Here is an 18,588-nt window from a genome sequence, read left to right as displayed (position 1 = left end):
TAATAATTTAATATCTGACCCGGATCCGAACCGGAACTGGTACTGTAATGGGTAGGATATTGGTTTCATTTAATTATCCGACCCATAATCGAACTAGATCCGATACCCATATTATTATCCGATAAAATATATATTAATAACTATTAATATATAAAAATACAACTTTGCATATTAATTTTTGCACAAGCCGTGGTGAGCTCAATACTTTTTTTAATGTGAAAAAATATAATGCAGTCACATATTCACTATGTTTATACACATAGATGGATGTCAAATTTATTCCTTCCATAACAGCCGCATTAATTTTTTAAATAAAATTTATTACTATGAATACATCCTTCAATATTTGTCTTAATATCCTATGCATAATAATGAAAATTTATTACTATCATTGATATGTCATTTCTACAAATTATTAGTATTTCATTCATAGATTTTTTGAATCATAGAAAAGGAAATCATCATCTCCAATATTTTACTTTCTAAAAATTATATCTCTTCTTCAATATTTTTATTTTCAAAAGTTATTTTCTCTTCATCATTCTAATTTTTTTGTGACATATACCTGCTCCGGATCCGAAACCGCCTTGTATCCGAACCGGACCCGATCTACGGGTAGATAGGTATCCGGATCCGGATCCGACTCGATTTGAAACAAATAAGTATATGGATCGAAATTCGGACCCGAAAACTTTTAGGGTACGGACCCGATCTGAGCCGATAGCACCTCTAGAAATAACATAACTAAATAGTGCAACAAAAATATAATAACAAAATATAGAATTTTTAAATTTAGTCTCTAATTACAATATTATGTTAGTTCTATAATTAGCAAAATTCAAGAATTAGCCAACGTTTTCTCAACAGAAAAAAGAAGAAGGGATTTTGACCTGCATTGTGATAATGTTCTAATTACGCTCAACTTCATATTAATTTGGCGTGCCAAAAGAATCCTAGAGTGAAGTGCAAAGGAATTAATGTAAAAAAATTTGGTGTTGAGATTATATTTTAAGGACTTATTTTTGAACTTTCAATTTGATTGGACTTTATATGCGTATCATGCAATATGGGCTCCCAAAAATTATAATATTTTGATTTTATTTTAATGGAAAGAATTATGTTTTGGCCCTCAGGGGTGTTTTTTTTATGTAGAAGTTTGTAGTAAAGTATCTAACTAGTTAATATTTATTAGTTGAAAAAAAATAGTTAATGTTCACAAGAAATATTTTATTTAAATTTTAAATCTGCGATCTTTTATACATAAGACATTCCCTTGGTCACTAAATTAAAGAATCAACTTAATTTTTCAGTTTTTTTCAAAAGAATCAACTTAATACATGGACTTTCATTTGAGCCAACTTGGTCCTATTAACTTAAACAAAATCAAACTTGAGTTTACAAATATTTAAATAGTGTTTATCGTGTCATAACGAAACGGTATAAAAGACAAACACTATATTCATATTATGCCGCTATAGTTCGTTATAACTTTTATAGTCCAAAAATATTATAGCACGCTATTTAGAAGCATGTTTTTATCATGAGGAGGGTTCAAATGCCTCCATGTTTTTGTGCCTCCATCATGCCTCCATCTCTCTCCATCATTTTCAAAGTTCAAACAGTCGATCCGAGCCGTTCAACCTAACCTCCATACTAAAATATGTTTGGAGACCAAATTTTATATTTTTAGGAATTTTTTTACTATTTTTTTAGATAGGTAAAAAAATATTATTTTTAGATGGTTCAGATTTACTGATTTTATACCTATCTAAGAAAATAGTAAAAGAATTCCTAAAAATATAAAATTTGGTCTCCAAACATATTTTAGTATGGAGGTTAGGTTGAGCGGTTCGGATCGACTGTTTGAACTTTGAAAATGATAGAGAGAGATGGATGTATGATGGAGGCACAAAAACATGGAGGCATTTGAACCCTCCTCTTTTATCATATATATAAAACATATCTAGCGTTTAAAATTTGTTGCCTAAACAGAGAAATTTAGCGTAGCTTGTAACAAAAAGTATATTGGATCTCTAGTTTGTTAAAAAAAGGTTTTAGATAAAACGTTGTCTTCAACTTGATATAAATGGATTTGAGAAGGGAAAAAAATAACGGTAATCCCACCATAATCACAATTATATTTGTCCAATATATATTGAGATAAAAAAAGAGGTAAACAAAGGGTACGTCACGTGCGGTGAACGTGGTGCAACCAAAAAAAGTCGTTTGCGCTCGTCTTCCTCAAATCTGGTCCGTCCCTGGCCAAATTCTCCGCTTCCTCATTACCGCTGCCACAACGCCACCTCCCTTCCTCTCACACTAAGCATGAATCCATCTAGTTCTCTCCTCTCTTTACTTTCTCTGCTGCTCCTCTTTTCCTCCGCTCTATCCTTCCAATCCGACGAGTTCCTCCACCACGACGATGACGAGTTCGAGGGAATCCGATCCTCGCCCGATCCTGCTTACGTCAGCCCTCCGGTCCGCCGCAGGCCCGATCTCGATCTCTCATCTGCCTCCGATTCCAAATCCGTGCAATTTACTCTCGAACATGCTCTAGGCGATTCCGACTTCTCTGTGGCCGGAACCTTTACTGCACGCCTCAAGTCTTGGACCCATGGAGGCCAGGTACTCTCTTTTTCTTCTTATATGTTATAGTACCTCTGTTACAAGAATTTCTTGTCATGTCCCGATTAACTCTTTTGCTGCAAATTCTGTCTCAGTTACCACCAAATAGTGCAAATTGGTTCAGCTAAGCCTCTTGTTAACTGAACTTGTAGTTACTTATCTCCAATGTTGCAATTGAATGCAGTACTCAATCGTACTGAACTAAATGGAAACATGGATTATTTCACTTCTTCTACCTTCATTAATTGAAATTAAAAGGAAAACAAGTAGCAGTCTGGATTTCTAATTTAACACTACCATTTCAAATTTTGCATATGTCCCTAGGACATTAGCTATTTTCTTTCTGAGTGATGCTAACAGAATGTCCTAGGCTTGCCCACCAATAAAGTGTGTCAGTGCGCCAGGTTGTCCCGCATTTTTTTATTCATAAGTGTGCATCATGCACACTTATGGATGTATTTTGCACGTGCTTTACACTTTGACAGAAAGTTGTGCGTGGTTTACACTTGATTTTGCTCTTGGCAGAACAGTGTTTATACATGGTGCGCTGTGAGTGGTGGGTGAGCCAGCGCGGAAATGCACCACACAGAAACAATCTTGTACCTTTGCATTGTTGTTCCCTTGGAGACCTTTGGTTTTCACCTTGATCCCTGAGACATTACAGATGACATTAACTTGTTATCTCCGTAGCTTGGGCAGGAAGTAATTTATGAGAATGGCTGTATAATTGTATTTTTTTTTTTTCCCCCTCTTGATCTTAAAAATTTTCTGTTCTATGCTTTTCTGAATGATATGTTAACCAGACATTGACCAAGCTTCGCTTTACAAGGGATGCAATCTCAGATGCAGAGAAGGGACTTTTTGAAGTAATCACTATACTGTAATGTGCTTATTTTTCAATTCTTATATTGTGTGTGAGAGAGAGACTTAAGATGATTTTTCTTTCCTTGTCTTTTCCTTTTGGTCTGATACTTGGTGGTTCTAGAGGCTTCTGGAGGAAGATGATTTTTATACCATAAGAATCCCTTCAAATGTCCTGAATCCATCTGGAAAGGATTATGTAGTTTCATCTGTCAGAGCTGTAAGTTCTTCCCTTCTAAGTTTGTTTATTTTATTGATTATCAGGTTCTGTCACTTTTCTTCTAATCCCCTACATTTTCTTTTGCTAAATTATGATCCTTGCGGCTTATGATGTTACTATAAGTTGCATTTATAAATAATTTGATTTCTCTTTGCAGAGATGCCTTCCAAGGGAGAGCTTGGACGAGCATTTCGTAATTCACACTGTAAGTTCCTCTATTATGATTTCTGTTTTTCTGGTTAAGTGCCTTAGAAAAACTATGGATGGGTACAGCATTAACGCATTCAGGTCATTTTGACTCTCTCTCAAAGAAACAAAATACATCTCTTAGGACAACTTTATGTCTCCTTTTTGCCACAGGATGGTGTGAATGTTTTGACTGTGAACTATGGATCTGCTGGTGGTTGCCAATATCCGAGGCCTTTGAAATTTGTGAGTTAATATCTGAAATTTCTGATAAGAATTTGATATAGTTTCAAACTGTAAGGTCTCTGCTTGTGGAATTAAGGTTGAATGTAATCTGTTTTGTGACTATTACAAACTCACAACAGTGATATACAAGGTCACTTGAACAATGAAGAAGAAGAGATCACTTGTTTAGAGATCAGATATAAAGTTTGACTAAATATAATTTGTGGGAAAATAAGTTTCACCGAAGATAGGATTAGCAACCATGTTTTTTCTTTTTCTTAATAATAAATAATAAGAGTTAAGTTACGATGCCTCATTTGTTATCCTGCAATTTCAGCCAACAAAATGGAGTTTCAGTTCATATACAGTTCTGAAGAAGAAGAGATCACTTGTTTAGAGATCAGATATAAAGTTTGACTAAATATAATTTGTGGGAAAATAAGTTTCACCGAAGATAGGATTAGCAACTATGTTTTTTCTTTTTCTTAATTATAAATTATAAGAGTTAAGTTACGATGCCTCATTTGTTATCCTTCAATTTCAGCCAACAAAATGGAGTTTCAGTTCATATACAGTTCTGAAGAACAGTGAGCAAGCACCAAGGTTTGACGCAACTTAACTGTTATAAAAAACTGTCTTTGCAAATTCCTCCCCATCCTTAACCTTATTGCAAAGTTGCAATTAGCACTCAATTTATTTTGAGATTTTGCAAATAGTTTTTATCCATTGTACTAATGTAACAGAAAAGGCATGTAGCTACGGAGTTTCATAGTTTACTTTTATTCTTTAATAGCTCTCCTATTTCTTTGGTTGAAGCAGCCAAAATTCAACTTAAAATTTGCAAACAGTTAGGTTTGTATGCCTGTGGTTTCTGTCAAACTAGTTAAGACTTACAAAGAGTATCCTTGTCTGTTAGAGGCAATTGGTTGTTTGCATAATTTAACTGCTACTTAGCAGCTGCTTGTTAACTGAACTAATCCAAAAATGTTGTGTTTTGGCCATGAATACAAAAATATTGTGCTCTTTTTGGAACCATGGTACATTGGGTGTGGGTTGTAATAAGAATCTAGAATCATGGAAAATTCATATTTAATGCTGGTCTTAATGTGCAGAACCCCTACATTTGTAGAGCAGCTAATTGCTTCAGAAAGTTCTCTTGAGGAAGGCGTTAAGCCACCTGAAAAGTCCTTCTGGGCTAAATATGTGAGTAGCTTTGAATTGTTTTGGTCATAGTAAAGGTTTCATGTCGAAAATCTATTTTTTATTTTAAGGTGGTGCAATAGTATTTTGATTGATATCTGTTGGTTTTGGATAAGTCTCTCCTAGGTTACAAGTTGGTTCTGATTTGGTTGGATTGGCTTGAATCTTGAGCTAATTTTGGTGCACCTTTGGTTTAACTGTTTTTTTTTGGGCTGTACCTGAAAGTTCAGACCATTGTTTCTGATGAGTAAATCTGTTATATCATCTAATTGGGCTATATCAACATCTGGCAAAATGGACTTGAAAAAAAACCATAAGAACCGAGACCATGCTGATAATGAATATTCAGAGTTGGTACATTGTTCAGGCAAACGAGTTGTATTTGGTCTTTGCAGGATATCTGGGATTTTCATATTGGTTAAAATGTTGTGTTATACTGTGATTATCATCCTCGTTTAACTTTTTTTTATTTTTATTTTGTAATATATTCATTCTTTTCTTGAAAAATGCAGTGGATGTATATAGTACCATTGGGTTTTGTGGTTATGAATGCAATGGCACAAGCAACGAATGCAGCAGGGGAGGACCAGAATCAAGGTGGTCAGCCAGCACAGCGGGCCCCTGCTGTCAGGAGGAGATGATCCATTTTCTCCTAGACCTTCCCTTTACTCAGGTAATTTCCAATGTTCTGCTTCTTTGGGTTAAATGAAAATGTAAAACTTTGCTGATAAGCTGGAATTTGGGTAGCAAATTCAAAACTTGAGCCCTTCAGCAATGCCAGACCGACAGTGCAGGTATTTGACCCACAAGGGACAAAAATAAGCAACAAAATAATACAAGTTAAATTGAGATCAACCAATATGAAGATGGTGCAAAACACAATTTCAGTGGTTGCATATGACCACCTGCCTGAGTACAAAAAGGGCATTGAAATCTATTTGTTATCTGTTCTGCCTGTTCCTAGTGCTAGGTGCTATCAGCTATGTCATGAATGATCAGCATAGGCCTCATGCTATTTGAAAGAAAGGAAAATGGATGTTGCATCATATATATTATGCTTAGAGATCTTTAATTGGATTCATTTCAGGTTGATCTTTAAATGAGGACTGGGCGTGGCTGGCAGTTTCTCGTCAAGAAGACAAATCCTGAAAAAGTTCTTTTGTTATGTATTTTGTTTGTCGTACAATTAAGTTAGAGTCCCCTAGCTATATTCTGCTTCTTAATAGGGATGCTATTTATTTGATTAGTTTTGCAAATATTAGAATCACATTTTTATGGGAGTAATATTAGTGTAATTTTGGATTTATTACCATGGATACAAACTGCAGTTACATGCTGGTCGATAAGGAGATCAATTAATTTTGGCTATTGGCTTTTGGCTTTTTCATTTTGTAGCATCTTGCTATTGTCTGTTGTTTATTATTAAATTTTCGTCTGATATCTTGGGTAGACTCCGGACAGATATATAAAACAGTAATAACATACAATAGAACCTAAAGACTTATCAGCTGTTCGTGCTCTAGTTGTTCTGATATTAATATTTTCTGAAAGGGCAGAACGCTTATAGTTAGCTTATTTGTTGGGTGTACAAAATATTTACCTTCGAATTTAAAGATTTTATGACTTCATTAAAGAGTAAAACCTCTTTTCGTCTTTACATCACCTTGTGTTCTTAGGTTTTCTACAGGAGGGGACAGTTTCAAAAAAATGTTGGACAGGTGCTGCCTTGTGGCAGGGCCAACTGCCAGGCATTGTTAGAGACAACCAACAAATGACTTTCCTCCCATACAAACCTTAACCTGTTATAGGTGCACAGGGCCGCCTTGTCAAGCGAAATAGATGAGGCTCTTGACCTAGCTGGTAGAGCCAACTCAATGGAGAAGAATAGTGAGGGCTTAGACATACAGTGATGACAACATTAACAAACCCAACCACGGTATCAAATGGCGAGATAGCAAAAACATACCTACGGGCTTGTTCGAAGAAAACTTGGCAGGTTTGAAACATTGTCTTCTACTTCTTGTCTCTCATCGCTGATTTCGAGAAGTCGTTCTAGTGACAGCTCAAAAAATATATTCAAGAAACTCTTAATTGATTGTCCTGATTACTGTCATTCTAGACAAGACAAACAAAAGGTAGGACAAAAGATTCTTGTTGTACTTGTACCAATTTTCTTTTCGGTGTTATCTTTTTCATATTTGGTTGTGCATTTTTTTTTTCAATGTTATATTATTTTGTTTGTAGATCTTAACATCCTATTACGACACTGTAGTGCGAATTAGGCTTTGGGTTTTTCCTTTAAAAAATTACGAATTTAAAGTTAACATGTAAATTTTTAACGAAAGAGAAGAATAAACATGGCTATAAGATTTAGATTTTGAATTAATACGAATTTACATTCTTATATAGGCTGCTTTTTAAGTTATCTAGACTAGGTCTTAGAAATATGCTGATTGCAGCTGAAAACATCCTTTACAGTCTACAGCAACATTAAATTCTCTCGAATTTAGTTACGGAAGTATTTTGTGAAAACCATCCTCATATCAACAACAATGCAGAAAAAAAATAAGAAACATTTGCATCATGATAAAGTAGACATTGAAAAACTTAAATCCAATAATATAAACCCCAGGCATACATAACTATCTAGGTTCCTACCATGAAATTTTAGCAAGTATAAAACTAATAACAGATCAAAGCCGAAAGGATGCAAGCAGGAATTTCTAACAACAGAGGTTCTAAGTTAACATCTAGAACATAAAATGCTACTACCTAGCTACAAGACAGGTTCAAAATGCAAATTTCAGAAATAACTTATTAGCTACATATAAAACATAACTCTATAAAATAAAACAAAGAAAATTAGGTTATTCTTGCTTTAAAGAGTTCCATCTTGATGGAAGTTGCCATCTGAATTGCTTTCCTTGTGAGCCTGAGACTGAGATCCAATCACACCTTTCATCTTCATATCAAGAGGCGATCTATCTTGTGGTAATTGGACTTGATTCTGGTGCAGTTGTGAGTACATCTGCTGATTGTGTGAATGGATTTGGAGTTGCTGTAGCTGGTGAGCTGCCAAAAGTGATTGCATTTGATTCTGGCGATAGCTGTTCTGTGGGCTTGACACAAAGGATGATGGCCCAAAATTCATCTTTCCCCCATTTGACACTGCCTGTCCGGTGGCAATTTTGAGGCGCTGAATCTCATCCCTCAATGTATCATTTAATGCTAAAACAACAATAGTACAAAAAGGTTATAATTTTGTCAATACAACCATAACAATAATATTCTCGGCAAGTACGGACAATGCAAAAATTGCGAAACACAATGGAAAGCTGATTCGGCATTGCTCAATCATTACAACTATGGGCTCAATCTTAAATATATGTAAACTATCACTGTTTCTGGTGTTTCTGTGATTTATCAAATATTATTTTTTTTATATTTTTCTTATTTGGGGGTTTGAAGTGAAAAACTAAGGTAATAGTGGATTTGGGCTTCCTAAGTTTCTTAGTACTGGTACCATACCAACAAGTCTATGTTCAGTAACAGTTCATAGTAGTGAATCAAAATCCTTGAACAAGGGTAAAATGTTCTTGCTTGGCTGCGCATGAACCGCCTCAACTTTTAAGTTGTCAAACTCTCAACAGTCTGATTCGTGAAACTTCTGGTGAGAGTAGAATTTTATTTTGTTTGGTTGATTATGAACCACCTCATCTAATAAGTTGTCATACTCAAAATAACTCATTATTCTTACAAAAAAAAATTAGAACTGGAACTCCTGAGAATACATAATTGTACTCAGAACTGGTATATTTTGTTTAGTTAACAATACCTTTTACCCAAATCATCCTAAATTGGTTTAAAGACTAGAAAATCAATGAACTGTAAAAGTCCATGGAAAGAACTTGAGAGTACAAACCATACACTAAACAAACTGTAATTGGGTAAGAAATGAAATTAAGGGGGGCTGTGTTAATATCAACTTCCTTCCCCTCTAATCCAAAAAAAAAAAACGCATGCACACAGACACTTACATTAGACAAATACATAGAAAAACATGCACAAGTAAAGGTGGAGAGACAGAGAGAGAGAGAGAGAGAGAGAGAGAGAGAGAGGGGGCATAACAAACATTAAGCAGGGAAGGAATAGAGACGGAAGAAAAGAAGAAAAAAAAGGCAGCAGTTCAAAAACTGTACCATCCTGGAGGCAGACTTGCTGTTCCATGGACGTCAGGCGCAGCTTCAGTTCGCTATTTTCAGATGTCAACCCTGTAGTGTCCCTCTGCTTTTAACATTACAAGCAACCATGCATCAATTACTTGACAAAGGAAAAGAGTTGAACAGAATCACAAAAAAATAACGTTTTGCCTTTTGACAGAGCACATTTAACCTGATTTTTTGAAACATTTCACACAAAATTTAGTACAGGGATTACATTTGACCACATCTTCCCGACTTATATTTTTGGTTGTCCCTTGTCTTTGTTTGGATTTTAGTTGAAAATTTCAGTATTAGATAATCCAATTTTACAAAATGGGAGTTAATTAAGTTAAATGGGCCTCGGCTGCTCCTAAGAACTAATTGTAATCTTAGAGCCAACTTTGCCAAGATTCTAATCTCATGCAAGATGAAGCCTCAATACAACTGAATTAGCGTTAATTTACATTAAATCAGTCAATCTGGTACTTGATTCTCAAGAATAGATAAAAGGATGAATTAGGGCAGAAAAAAGGAACCTGAAGCATGGTCAGTTGTGCTGAGAGAGTAGTAGCCTCGGTCTGAAGGGTTTGTACTTTCCTCTCCAATTCAGCGATGTACCGCATCTTCCTCTCCTTTGACCTTGCTGCAGACTGCCTATTTGCCCATATTCTGTCACATTAAAAAAATCCCCCTTTTTAGCCAGAAACACTAAAATTTCTCATGTATGTTCCATGAGAAGCACCTTTTTCAGTACTTTGTTATAATTTTCCTTCACTTATTTTTGCCCCATTCACTTATTGAGGCCAAATGAGCTAAATTGGTCAAAGGAAACTCAAGAAGCACAATTTCAAGTGATTGAGGCTTAAATCACCAACTCGAGAGCTCACTAAAACCAGAATGTGCAATTGGATATTCAAAATCTCTCTTAAACCGACATAAGATCGGTAGTTTGACTACCTCTTGGCCCTCTTGGGATCAACAAGCGCCAGCTCAGCAAGCTTAGCAGCTGACATGGCCTTCTTGGCCTCAAGCGAGCTCTGCTCCTCTGAAACGAGCATCTCGGCTTTGATCAAAGAAGAAGACGAACCGTCCATGGACTGGCTGTGGTGGTGCCTGGCCCTCGGTCTGTCACCACTGCCAGCCAGATCCAATCCCTCGTTCCTATCCACCTGATTGGACTCCATCTTATCCATGTCCATAAACATGGAGAACAGGTCTTCCTCTGTTTCGTCTGAGAATGAGGGCCCTTCCACGCCCATCAGGCCGAGGTCACTGTCAAACGTGATGTCATCAGGCAGGCTGAGGATCTCTGAATGGGCCCGTCTGTGGGCCCCACTGCGAGGCGGCGGACGCTCAGGCATCCTGCTGATGTCATGGCTGATGTCATGTCCTCCTGAGGAAGAGGAGGCAGCCTCATTTTTTGCCTGCTGGAAATTGGCTGCCGGCGAGCTGAAACCGGGGGTATGCCGGCGAACAGTAGGCGGGAAGCCTCCAGCTACTGCATTCACTGGAGGCTTGTCTTTCTCCATTGGATCGAATAGGGTAACTAAGCAACTTTGAGGGGTGTTGAGCACCAGAGAAATGAATATCACTAGGAAACTTGAGTGAAAAGAGCTAATTTCAGCAGAGATTTAGCTCGATTCAGGGGAGCTGCGTTTCCTGAAAACCCTATCGGAAAAACCCTAACTGAGATCGGAAGATCTGAGCAGGATTTATTCAGTTGATTTGGAGAGGAAGCTTAGAAGGAAAGAGACAGGCGTAGAGGAATTTATAGGAGAGAGAAAAGGAAACAGTGAAAAAACAAAGCAGACTTTCTTGAAAAAGGGGATGCGGGATAAGGTAAAAGAAAAAGAGGAAAGAGATCATAAAAGGAAAATAAATAAAGAAAAAGAAATATTAGAAAGAGAATAACGGGGGAGGTCCTGACAGTTTAGGCTTGCGTGGGCTGAATAATTGACCGCTTCTAACAAGTACAGTTTTAGGCTCTCCTCTTCTCATAATTCAACGATATGTTTTTCTTTTTAAAACTCAATCCTCTGTGTCGAACCTTCTGATAATATCTGTTGCAGGTCAACGATGGGTTTGCACTTTGCACTCTGGCAATTAAAATATTAGTCCTAGTCCATACTCGTCGTCTCATCGGAACCATAGTGACAACTTAATGGTTTGGGTATAATTCGGGTATAATTCGGAAATAATTTGGAAATAATTCGTTTTTGTAAACACCAAATTAGTATAATTCGGGTATAATTCGGGAATGATTCGGTTTTACAAGGAAGCAAAAAAAAAAAATCAGAAAAAATGTGTAAGTACTTTAAATTTTTTTAATAAAATTTGGAGGAAAAAAATAGTTTAAGAAAATATCCAAAAATTAAGAATTATACATAATCCTTTGACATTCAAACTTCGTTGTAGGAATAAAATATTTGATTTAAGAAGGTTTGGGCTTTGAAATAAAAGTATACTCTCTCCTGTACCACGTGGTGGGGTCCACATTTTATTCAAAATTCAAAAACATTGTCTCAGTCTCACCCACGTGGTGCCTCAGTATCACAGAATAGGATCAGCTGCTCTTCAAATCCCTGCTATTCTATGCTCCACTCTATCTTTCTCCTCCATCTCTCTCTCCTCTTTTTCTCTCTCCTCCTCTTTGAAGTGAGAGATAGAGAATAAAAGAAATAGCAGGTTTCTGCTTTTCCTTTGAGAAAAGCAGCGGATGCTGATCCCAGTATCACCCTCAAAAGCACGGACTACAAAGCATACAATTACACCGAGCAATGAGTTTTTCGAATAAAACACGATTAATTCATAAAAAATGTATTATTCGCGAATAAAACGGTAAAAGTTCGGTCAACTGTTTTATTCGTTGTTCGATTCGATAACTTCTAAAAAACATTTTATTCGCGAATAAAACGCTTCACAAAACACTGACTTGCACCATAGAATAAATCCGAAACCTTATAACAGACAATCCCAGTAGCATTTTTTTTTTCCATCCCAGTAACATTGGGGTTCGCGTTCATGCTTAATACCGCGTTGTCTGTTCGGCTGTTCCCATGCGTTATTGTAATGATACGCAGAAATGATCTTCGCAACTTCCCGTCGCATTGAATCCACCATCCGTTATTTTTGAGATAAAAAAAAAAAAAATGTTTCTCGTGCAACGATGGAAGCGATTTTTTTTCGAGTGCCTATAGAGCGGGAAAAATGGCACGGCCGAGTCGGTTCCGTACGGAACGGCACGGTACATGTTATTATTTTATACCGTGACTTGCGTGTTCCATGCTTTTATCATTTGCGTGCCGTGATTAGCTTGTAGAAAATTTGGCGCTGCATATCACGCGAAAGATTCGATCACGACATGACACGTAATCACGCGGGTAACGTATAATTATGACCGTTAGGTCTTAATCAAATGGTGAATTTTGAATAAACTAACTTAAATTATGAAAAAAATAGTTAAACATAATTAGTTACGTTTGAACACAGCACGCGAGTAGTCACGACATGACTCACGTGCTGTGACCATTCGAGTGGCGTGACCATCCCTCGACGTTTTGATCACGCTACGACATGAGACCAAAGTCACAGCAAATCACGTTTTTTCCACTCTACTATGAGATATCTCAACTTTTGCGTGACCAACGTGCAAAGAGTTTGGAGTAAGTTATGTTGTTGGATTTATTTTAGTTTGATGCACTCAATAATCTGAAATTTTATTAATAATTAAATAAATATTAATAATGGATAACAAATCTGAATTTTTTTCGAGATATAAAAAAAATGTGATAGTTGATAACGTCCTCTGAACGTTATAAACTATATAGTATGATTAGTGATAAATTAATTACTGCACCTATTAATTAACTTGAAAAAATACTGACGTGATTGTTAATCACGTTCAGAAAATGCAGTGGTCCAATTTGAAAAGCAGAACCATGACCATGAGTATGTTCATTGGTTCAAAATTATCCTCATCGCTTGCAGCTCAGCAAACGTCAGGGTCTCCTTGGTGTTGACAGCAGCGACAATCGAATTGTAATCAGATTCAAGGCCTAATTCGGAATATATTAAAATATAAGAAATTCATTTTGAGATTCGTGTCAAATTAAAACAGACTACTCAAATCTCATTCTACCATGGACCTTGTACTTTTCTCTTCTTTTTTTTATGGCATACCATTTGCAGTTATATATTTTTAAAATAGTTTTCAGACTTGACGCTATAGAATTTCTGTGTTCATTATTTTCTCATCGAATCAACAAAAGTAACTAACGTCTAACGGCATTAAACACTTACTAGTGTCCGTCTTTCTCTTTCACATATAAGCAATTCAGTCTTCAACATAATTAGGACAGCAATTTACTGGAAATATTTCTCACTTCATTTTCTCTCATAGTCATACACAACTCCAAGTCTCCAAGCAGCAATACCAGTTATAACGACACAAGTTGCAAGCATACTTCCACAAGTTTAAAAGTCATAAGCACACCTGCATAAATATTATTTCTCCGAAGATCCAAACACAAACCAACACATTGATTTTGGTTATATTACATAGAGTGCGAGACGACCATCAGAAAATATAGCGGGGTTCCTCAAGCATGAAGAGAGCCACTCTAACTTCAAACTCCCTTCCTTCAGGCTTGCTCAACCTGAAGTGAAGCAACCTCTCATTGTGTCACATAATTTATCTAAAAGAACAAACACATTAAATTTCTAATGGATGCAACATGCCCTTAAGTAGTACCTGCCAGGAACAAAGGTGAAAGAGCCCTCAATAGATCCTGGAACTGCTGGTATCGTTGTACAACTCTCATAGACAAATTCATCCATACCAGGAAGCAGCAGTGGATACTGAAAAGCAAAGGGGAATTTTTTTTTTTTTTCTAAATTCCATGATAAGTAAATAGAATACTAGAAGAATGAGAACAAGAAAAAAGGGATTACATTTCCAATGACAGCTTCGCCTCTTACATCATCAACAATGTTTTCTTTCGACCTGATAATCCAATGGCGGGACCGCAACTGGCAGGAAGAGTAGTATGCACCATCTAGCATGCAACCTTGTGGAAGAAGAGAGATGCGTATTGAGTATGCAAACAGATACCTGTCAGTGTCAGGCCCTTCTGCACCAGGGTTTGAGCATTCTGGTATAAACACGGCAGATGCCCTTACCTGCACAATGTTAGGACTGCTAATTTTATTAAATGAATAATTATAAGTCTATTGGATTAGGACTGCTAATTGTATTAACATATTGCTTTTAACTTGTTATTGTTTTAAACACACTGCAAAACTAATTTTTGTAATATCACAATTTGTTAATTATGAATATATTTTAATAATTGTTATAAAATACACTAGGAAAAGTTATATTCCAACACAATATAATACAGAATTATCTGATTTAGATTATAATTACTGATTACCAACAAATTGGACCCACAAATGATTAGTACAAGTTAAAATTCCAATGTTCTGTATCAGTCAGGGGTTCTGATAAATTCTGATTATTAAGAGTATGGAAATACCTACACCTTGCTGTATCCTCCTCACCAGACCAAGGATTGTCATTTATCAATGTATAAGAAAATCACTGAAGTAAACATTGTATCAATCAACAGCAGGCGCATACCTTCACACCATTTGTCACAGCTGTAGAGCACAAAGGAGGAGCCTCGGGAAATAAACTTATACTGGGGTACTTCCTCAAAACTCTAGTTCCAATCACTCCACTTTGCAACCGTCTTAGATGCTCCTCCAACCAAACCATGAGTCCGTCTTGCAGCATATCAGCACCATCACCAAGCTTGACCAATGACTCGGGGACACATGGCATCAATTCTCCATCAGTAGCCATGTTCTGGGTCCCTACATAAAGCTGGCCTCTGTTGCAATCCAGAAAAAACAACTTGCGCAAATTGAGAGAAGTTGCGACTGTGACAACATTCATTTTCGCCATGAAATCCAAATCCCCAGAAACATGCCTGGTTGTCATTACGACTTGCTTAAGCGGTAACAAGTGGACATTTACAAAATGGTTGTAAAGCTCATATCCACCTATGATTCCGTAGTTAGTAAGCCATTTTGTTTCAGAATCAGTAAGCTGGCCGTTACAAAAACGGTACAGAACCCTTGTGGGAAGTGGAAAGCTGATACCTAGGGTTCTCTCGGTTATTTTGATTTGGTTTTCAGAAGCTCCCCTGTTTAAAGTGTTGAGTGCTTCTGGGAAGTTTGCAGCCAACCAGTTTCGCATTGCAGTCCAGAAACTTCTAGCTCTTTTAACTAGCTCAAGGGGGTACATTTTGAAAGATTCAGCCCATGCTGTATATGCCTCCTGCAGAAAGAAATGACCAAAATAAGAGTTTAGGCATAGAGACAACTTCATGCATGAGAGAACACTGAACATCTTAACCAGGGGCGAAGCCAGACTTTTCATTAGGGGTAGGCAAAAGAAATTTAGGCCAAATACTTTTATTTTTAAATGAATCAAAATATCAACTTTTACTAAAATTTAATATAACATAAAATTAGACTACAAATGTTGTCCAAGATATTATGTGCTCTAGTAAATGATACTTCTTCCAAATCAAAAAATTGTATGTGGGACTAATAAAAAAGGGAACATATAGAACGGAATGCAGGTTTTCATATTTTAGTTGATTAATATTATGGTTAATCATAAGATGTAGTCATTTTTGAGTTAACAATGTTTGTCGTAACATGCATTCTAGAATATTTCTAAAATGTTCTTCGTTGCACTACTGTTGTTAGTAGTTACTATATCTATATTTTCACCGTATGACTCTTGCAATTCAACAACACCTGTTGTGTTGCTTACTACAAATTGAATATTGTAAAAGCTATGCTAAAACATTGGAATTGAGACAATATTTGCCTCCCTTGTAAAGATATGATTGCTTTAAAAATCCTACTCTTTTTGTTGGATGTTGTGAAAGCTATGACCTTAATCAGTGATCTTAGGCATTGCTACTATAAAAGTGTGATATTGAAACACACATCATGATTTTCTAGAGTTAGGTTCGGATCACTTATTAGGCTCTATTTTATACAACTTCATTGACAAAATTGAGATGCCCATGGACTAAAATATGTATTAGATACTGAACTGGGGTTTGGGCTATTGTTTACCTAATAACATGTCTCCCCTCTCTACCAAATTCCACCAGACACCTCACCTCTTTGCCATTTTTTGCATTGTAGGATATTAGGATGTCATAGTTTTTCAAAATCCAGCCCTGGATTTGGTCATCAAGTGAGGAATAACTTTTGGGTATGTGAGGTACTCAATAAGAAGTGTTTGTGGCAATTTTAGCAATTAGAGTCGTGCATGTAATTTACAAATTATAAGAAGCTAAATACAAAATAAAATGGAGAGAAAAAAGAACCTTGAAGGATGCGAGATGGTTCCCATCAGGGTCAACGGGCTCTGACAGATCGAAGTGATCGGCACAGAAGCGGCTCCACACGGTGTCATCCGATGCGGCAGATCGCAGCCTTGTACTGGCGCAGGCAAGAGCAGCTGCACTCTTCGGACCAATTCTGTTTACAATCATCTCCAGTACCAACCCTTCCAGTCCATCCAGTCCCCCATTGGTCGACATTGAATACCTTTCCCCAAAGCAAAGAGATGAAATATCCGAGAACTGTTCTGTATTCCTGGGACTAGATAATAATAAAAATATGATCTCAGTTTCTTCCTCTTTTCATATCAAAGATAGAGATAACTCAGTTGTTCATATTGGTTATCTTTTGTGATTGTAGCTACAAGTCCGGTGATTGCAATGGAGTGATGAATTACCTGGTGTGAAGCGAAACCTGTCACTCTTATCTAGGGTTTCACTGTGGTGCGAGAGGAGGAAAATGAAATTTTGTTCGGAAAGGGAGACGCTGGTACGAAGGGATCATCCGGAGGGAATCAATCACGCGACAGCTATGTCCTGTATCTCAAACCGTCTGATCCAGACACAACGATCAGATTTTTAAGAACCGATTGTAACATCGGGGCGTTCCCTTTATCATGGACTTATTGTGAAATCTAATCAACCTATCAGGGAAGCGGCATGACTCGCGCGTACCTGTTCGGCAGCACGGATTAAAAGTCCTTAGCCTGCCTTAATGTCTTTCTCTGATCGGAACGCGTAAAAAAACGAAGAAATAAGAATTGGAAATGGAATTCGTGTCGTACGATTGATCGGAACCTGAGAGTCACGAGAAATGATTTCAGTGGGGTTTGAGGGAGGTCAAATCGCGCTAGAAAATTCTCTTCAAAACGATGAGATTTGACAAAAATCGTATGGAAAGAAGTGATAGGACCGAAAACTCCTCTTTTTCTCCGTTTATATTTTTATTCTCTAGTGCCTTGCTATCGTACGTAAAAATGTGAAACTCCAACAATCGACTGGGCTATTTTCCTTTGTTTTGGTGAAAGGAGAAGAAACTTCTAGTAGAAGACTGCGAGATAGAGAGAAGCTCATCCAGTCTTTTCTTCTATAACTTTTCTTTAATTTATATTTTTGCTAAAGCGACAAAATCACAATAAATGGCATAGATGGTAAATTATAAGAAATAGCTGTCTTTTTTCTGTTTCACCAAATGAATTCTTGTCGATGAAAATGTTCTTTCCAGAAAATTTCAATTCTAATTCTATTCTATTGAAGTCATCTCTATTGAATTGAATTGAAATTTGATAGTTCTCGGTTCCGATCAGAGGGTTAAGCACAGGGTCTTGAAGATTTTGGAGTCTAGGGCGGGAGAAAATTTTGAACATTTTATGTATAATTTTTTATCAAAATAATATGTGAAGAACTCCTATTGTATTTATCTTTAGAAAAATTAATATTAGAATCTCTAATTAATAGAACCATTCTCAACAAGCAAATCTCTAATCGGCTGAATCGGAAAATCATATTTTGTTGGCAGAAACTTATTTTTCACTAAAATAATAGTAAAATTAGTTTTTTTTTTTTAAATTACGTTAAGCCGAATAAATAATTAACATGAGACATTATTGCTGAAATTTTTTTTTTTAGTGCTCAATAAGTT

General features: G+C 36.5%; 3 protein-coding genes across 6 annotated transcripts; 1 reads left to right on the top strand and 2 right to left on the bottom strand.

Annotated features, from left to right (window-relative positions):
* Positions 1-2,203: 2,203 nt before the first annotated feature.
* Positions 2,204-6,680, top strand: LOC144545184 (ER membrane protein complex subunit-like protein). Its single transcript, XM_078293778.1, has 9 exons — positions 2,204-2,625; positions 3,429-3,491; positions 3,611-3,706; positions 3,864-3,911; positions 4,067-4,138; positions 4,662-4,720; positions 5,230-5,320; positions 5,830-5,990; positions 6,405-6,680. The coding sequence occupies exons 1-8, from the start codon at positions 2,326-2,328 to the stop codon at positions 5,956-5,958; spliced, it is 858 nt and encodes a 285-aa protein (XP_078149904.1). The 5' UTR covers positions 2,204-2,325; the 3' UTR covers positions 5,959-5,990; positions 6,405-6,680.
* A 1,212-nt stretch (positions 6,681-7,892) lies between these two features.
* Positions 7,893-11,380, bottom strand: LOC144545232 (Basic-leucine zipper (bZIP) transcription factor family protein). 2 transcript variants are annotated; one of them, XM_078293830.1, is made up of 4 exons: positions 10,477-11,380; positions 10,056-10,188; positions 9,517-9,601; positions 7,893-8,545 (listed from the first exon to the last, which is right to left on the bottom strand). In XM_078293830.1, the coding sequence occupies exons 1-4, from the start codon at positions 11,046-11,048 to the stop codon at positions 8,196-8,198; spliced, it is 1,140 nt and encodes a 379-aa protein (XP_078149956.1). In that variant the 5' UTR covers positions 11,049-11,380; the 3' UTR covers positions 7,893-8,195. The 2 variants fall into 2 exon arrangements, with proteins under 2 accessions (XP_078149956.1, XP_078149948.1); XM_078293822.1 differs by having other exon boundaries at positions 9,517-9,604; positions 10,477-11,373.
* A 2,484-nt stretch (positions 11,381-13,864) lies between these two features.
* SKIP16 (SKP1/ASK-interacting protein 16) lies at positions 13,865-17,607 on the bottom strand. 3 transcript variants are annotated; one of them, XM_078293807.1, is made up of 6 exons: positions 17,345-17,607; positions 16,932-17,202; positions 15,158-15,859; positions 14,470-14,697; positions 14,270-14,376; positions 13,865-14,174 (listed from the first exon to the last, which is right to left on the bottom strand). In XM_078293807.1, the coding sequence occupies exons 2-6, from the start codon at positions 17,145-17,147 to the stop codon at positions 14,096-14,098; spliced, it is 1,332 nt and encodes a 443-aa protein (XP_078149933.1). In that variant the 5' UTR covers positions 17,148-17,202; positions 17,345-17,607; the 3' UTR covers positions 13,865-14,095. The 3 variants fall into 3 exon arrangements, with proteins under 3 accessions (XP_078149933.1, XP_078149928.1, XP_078149939.1); XM_078293802.1 differs by having other exon boundaries at positions 16,932-17,208; positions 17,345-17,556; XM_078293813.1 differs by lacking the exons at positions 13,865-14,174; positions 14,270-14,376 and having other exon boundaries at positions 14,574-14,713; positions 16,932-17,208; positions 17,345-17,572.
* Positions 17,608-18,588: the final 981 nt, after the last annotated feature.

This window comes from Carex rostrata, chromosome 2 (assembly GCF_964058835.1).
Source record: "Carex rostrata chromosome 2, lpCarRost1.2, whole genome shotgun sequence".
NCBI lineage: Eukaryota > Viridiplantae > Streptophyta > Magnoliopsida > Poales > Cyperaceae > Carex > Carex rostrata.
The sequence above is the reverse complement of the archived record's forward strand: the minus strand, read 5'-3'. Positions and strand labels throughout refer to the sequence as shown.

Excerpts from the sequence above, each read along its gene's own strand:
- LOC144545184 (XM_078293778.1), top strand. The coding sequence starts at position 2,326 with ATGAATCCATCTAGTTCTCTCCTCTCTTTACTTTCTCTGCTGCTCCTC. Across the intron at positions 3,492-3,610 it reads CAGAGAAGGGACTTTTTGAA|AGGCTTCTGGAGGAAGATGA; the intron begins GTAATCACTATA and ends TGGTGGTTCTAG. Across the intron at positions 3,912-4,066 it reads AGCATTTCGTAATTCACACT|GATGGTGTGAATGTTTTGAC; the intron begins GTAAGTTCCTCT and ends TTTTTGCCACAG.
- LOC144545232 (XM_078293822.1), bottom strand. The coding sequence starts at position 11,048 with ATGGAGAAAGACAAGCCTCCAGTGAATGCAGTAGCTGGAGGCTTCCCG. Across the intron at positions 10,189-10,476 it reads GATCCCAAGAGGGCCAAGAG|AATATGGGCAAATAGGCAGT; the intron begins GTAGTCAAACTA and ends TTAATGTGACAG. Across the intron at positions 9,605-10,055 it reads CACAACTGACCATGCTTCAG|CAGAGGGACACTACAGGGTT; the intron begins GTTCCTTTTTTC and ends TAATGTTAAAAG.
- SKIP16 (XM_078293807.1), bottom strand. The coding sequence starts at position 17,147 with ATGTCGACCAATGGGGGACTGGATGGACTGGAAGGGTTGGTACTGGAG. Across the intron at positions 14,698-15,157 it reads CTGTGACAAATGGTGTGAAG|GTAAGGGCATCTGCCGTGTT; the intron begins GTATGCGCCTGC and ends AACATTGTGCAG. Across the intron at positions 14,377-14,469 it reads GCGAAGCTGTCATTGGAAAT|TATCCACTGCTGCTTCCTGG; the intron begins GTAATCCCTTTT and ends TTTGCTTTTCAG.